Source organism: Triticum aestivum, chromosome 3A (assembly GCF_018294505.1).
Source record: "Triticum aestivum cultivar Chinese Spring chromosome 3A, IWGSC CS RefSeq v2.1, whole genome shotgun sequence".
Lineage (NCBI taxonomy): Eukaryota > Viridiplantae > Streptophyta > Magnoliopsida > Poales > Poaceae > Triticum > Triticum aestivum.
The window spans coordinates 750064118-750068266 of NC_057800.1; the positions used below are offsets into that span (position 1 = coordinate 750064118).

General features: G+C 42.2%; 1 protein-coding gene and 1 pseudogene across 1 annotated transcript in view; both read left to right on the forward strand.

Moving 5' to 3' along the window:
• Window positions 1-2: 2 nt before the first annotated feature.
• Window positions 3-822, forward strand: LOC123057374 (uncharacterized; annotated as a pseudogene).
• Window positions 823-3847: 3025 nt separating this feature from the next.
• LOC123057375 (uncharacterized) overlaps window positions 3848-4149 on the forward strand; it is a 5331-nt gene continuing 5029 nt past the window's right edge. Inside the window, 1 exon segment of the mRNA XM_044480383.1 lies at window positions 3848-3862. Within this exon segment, the coding sequence (XP_044336318.1) occupies window positions 3848-3862 (15 nt within the window).

Here is a 4149-nt window from a genome sequence, read left to right on the forward strand (position 1 = left end):
CCCCGCACGTCTGATTCTCCAAGGGCCATGTGGGGTTCTTCAGCAAGGCGAGCAATCTGGCGGTCCTGACCGGCACCCAGGTGGCCGCTCTCACCTTCTCGGGCGGAGGCAATGCCTTCTCCTTCAGCCACCCCTCCGTCGACACCGTCGTGGAACACTTCCTGGTGGGGGAGGGTGCGGGGGAGGAGGGTGCTGCCAGTGAAGATCAGAAGATGGAAAAGCTGCACCAGGAGTTTGACGAGCTGCACACGGACCTGGTCGAGGTGAAGAAGCAGACCGAGCGCGAGGAGGTCACATCAACGGAGTGTGACGCGGGGGAGCCAATAGCGGCTTAGGTCGACCCCAACGTGCGCAACATGGGGGACGAGGACTTGGTAGCCTTCTTTGCCGCGCTGATGCAGGTGAAGGACGTCGTCTCCGAATGCGCAACCTGGTTCTCTTGCCCGTCGACGTGAGCCGCATGGAGGAGGTGGCCCCGCCACTGCCGCTGCAGCTCTTCATGATCAGTGGCAGTACTTTGGGGCTCGGTATTAGCAGGAGCATCAGATGCTGATGGCGATGCTGCCTCCGCTTGAGTTGTTCGACACCGAGATAAATATGTAGCAGCAGATGTTGATGGAGCTGCCTCTGACACAGGCAGTCACCGCCGGGATGGATATGCAGGAGATGCCTCCACCGCTGGTGTTCGCCGCGGTGATGGATATGGAGGAGATGCAGATGGTGATTCCTCACCTGCCAGGGTTTGACGAGATGGGGATGCCTCCGTCACCTGAGATCCCTGCTGGGCTGGAGATGAACGCCGGCTTCCCGTTCCTGTACTGAGATGATGAGCTCTGTCGATCCGTTCAAGTGAAAGCATTAAACAATGGATGATAGTTCATCGATCTATTGTCATCTAGTTACATCTGGATGCAATCTTTTGTCAATTTTTTTGTCGTTTCTTTATTATCAATAATTGATGGCTAAATCTGTATTGTCATGTCTCTGGCTGCTAGCATTTAATGAAGTACAGGCATCTTCTCAAATGTACTACACACATTAGCTGGCTACAGGATTTTGAGTCAGCAATGTACAAGTGTTGACTTCTTTTCTCAATGGACACACACGTTCAATACTAGGGATGACTTAACATGGTAACAAGCGGACATACAATTCTCTTCAATAAAACGAAGCTTCATTTTATCCATCATAATACGGACTTGACAAGCCTTGAATATATATTGGAATGGGATATAGTAGACCCAAACACTTTTTTTAAAAGAAGGATAACCTCCGGCCTCTACATCAGTAGACCCAAACACATGCACCAAAGAGAATGCTTAATACATGCCTGTAGATACGCCTCAAACCAGACTGCGATGCATCCACAACAACATATCCAATTGTTTCGATGATGTGCCATGGATCAAACACACGAGCTTGTGATACGTGCTCGCGACGTCTTGGGTGGGTGAGTGGGTTATTTCTCTTTTCTCTCGTTAGTACCGTCGATGCCAGATATGCTTCCGTGGATCACATGTTTTCTATACTGGCTTGGCAATATATAATCGGTCATTGTGTCAAAAGGTATAAGTCGTGCAGAACCAGACAAGGGCACCATTGTGTCAAATAGGCTACATCTTGTTTAAGTGCATGGGAATATTGCAGAAGAATTCTGATGAATATACAAGGATGAATATATTTGTTGAAAGAAAGAGATAAACATATCATGGCATTATGAAAAATAATGAACAATTTTTTTATTTATGATCGAGGATTTGATCCAAAATTGGAGCCCGGAAACTTCCTCACTGATAATTTCACTCCCATAAAAGAACGCGTTAGAGGCAACAACATGCATATGAGGTGAATGGACAAGCTAGGTTGTGACTGACCAATAGAGAATGTTGTAGCAAAGATGTTTTCAGCCATAAAAAGGCAATGAAAAATAGCTACAGTCTATGATCTTTTTGGGAGTGAAAAATAATGTCTCAAGAAATTTCAATAATAGAAAGCAAGAATTGCATCAGATCGAGTGATACTCTGACAAAGACAATCATAGTAATTAAGATGAGGATATGATGATAATACAATATAAATCAATTAGACAGTTGTAATACAACCTGGGCTAATTAAGAGGTCACTTGATTCATCAATGAGTTAACAATATTTATAAGCAATATCTTAAAAATGATTGATCCGAAGATAGAGAAACATATGGATGAGGTCCAATCGAAGAGGAAAAGTGGGTAAAACATATGAAAACCAATGGATTCCACATCGATCCAAAACACCAATTTTATCTAGTGGTTTTTTAATAATCCCTTCTTGAACATTGAAAAGTAGGGTTAGAGGAGAGAAGCCCTATGATAGAATTTCTTGGTGTTGTTCAAAACAAATGTATAGTCATATTAGGCCTGTGGGAATTTCCAATGGAATGCAACATGATATAGTACTTTGAGAGGAAAACAAACATGATGTATAATCTCCTAGTTTATTCACTTATTTCTTGCATTTGCATGACTTTAGTAAGTTTCACCATGTTTCTACAAAATTTCCATTTAATTTGCTAGACTATTGATGATAGTTAACTTCCAGACCAAAATCACGAGGGCTACATAATATTATATATAGCAATATGTGTTACATCTAGCCGCGCAACTAAGCAGGTAACCCTGCTACTTGGTACTAATATTGATTAACACATTTTTAGAAAAATGCAATTAACACTTTTTAGCATAAATGTAATTAACACTTGGCAAATGAAGCTTCATGAGCTATTACTTGGAGGGTCGTAAAGAATTAACTGTGATGGTCCAAGAGTATTGTAATTATAAAGGCTAGGGCCCACAGAGATAAGCTCTTAATGAACTCTCGATGCATGCTCCGCTTTCAAACACAAAACCATCCAGTGCATGCATGGACACTAATTTCGTGAATTTATTGTCAATCGGTAACATATGCATCTTCTAAGTCATCCCATCAATCTTATGTTATATATTACAATGCATCTACCTCGATCTAGATGAAACCTTTCCTCGATAATTAGGTTGTCTCCTTATTATAGTAATAATTAATCAATGGCTTCTAGTCGTGGGAATTTAGTTGATATGTAGAAAATGCCTCCGCTAGCGGGGTTGGCCACTGCGATAGATATGGTACAGATGGACAATCCTCAGCCGTTAGGGTTCAACACTGGGACGGAGATGTAGATACGGCACTTGTTTATGTCTGTACCACCGCCTCCACCGGAATTTCCCGCCGAGATGGAGATGCTGTAGCAGGCGCTTGAGCCGAACGCCCGCTTCTTGTATTGACAAGAAGATAAGATCAACCCCCAGTCTAACTCATGCTGAACATTCTGTAAATACAAGGTGAACATAACTCATAAAGTTGTTGATTTTTTTTTAAAATTTCTTGAACAATTTAAAAAATGTGAGAGCATTTTGAAGTGTTATGAACATTAATTAAAATTACACAAAGATTTTCTTCATATGTTACAAACATTTTTATAAAATTGTGTGGGAAAACATTTTATATGTTGTGAACATTTCTCCTATAAACCTCTCTACACTACCCACTGTTCTGGGGTGTTCGGGGCACGCATGCAATCTGGCTCACACGATATGCCTTGCTGGCCTGATTTTACGGCGCTTTCAAAATAAAGAACCCGGGGCAGCTATTCGAGAAGCAGACGTGACGGGCATCCTCCTGCTCGGTCCGGCAGATGACGTTCTTCTTCCTCCCTCGCTCACAGCAAGGGAGGAAGAGTGTGTGTAACTACATCTCGGTGTCGGTGGGTTTATATAGCAAGCGGCCGGTGAGAATCGCTTCACTGAGCTACATACATTAAAAGTCGTGATAGGCCATGGGATTCAATTCGGTATTCGCTGAGCTGTGTACATTAAAACTCATGGGTCAAAGGATGACAACATGCACCAACTAAAAATTGCTATATCCGAACAACTAAAAAACATAAACTTAAGCATGAAAAAATTGCAAGATATGACCAACTAAAAATCATAAACCCGGGCATTAAAGAAAGCAAGACCAGAACAGCTAAAAATCATGAACTTGTGCATGAAAAACATGCCTCTGAACAACTAAAAAGTCATGAACTTAAGCACGAAAAAATTGTAAGATCTAAACAATTGCAGCACCTTAGCCACA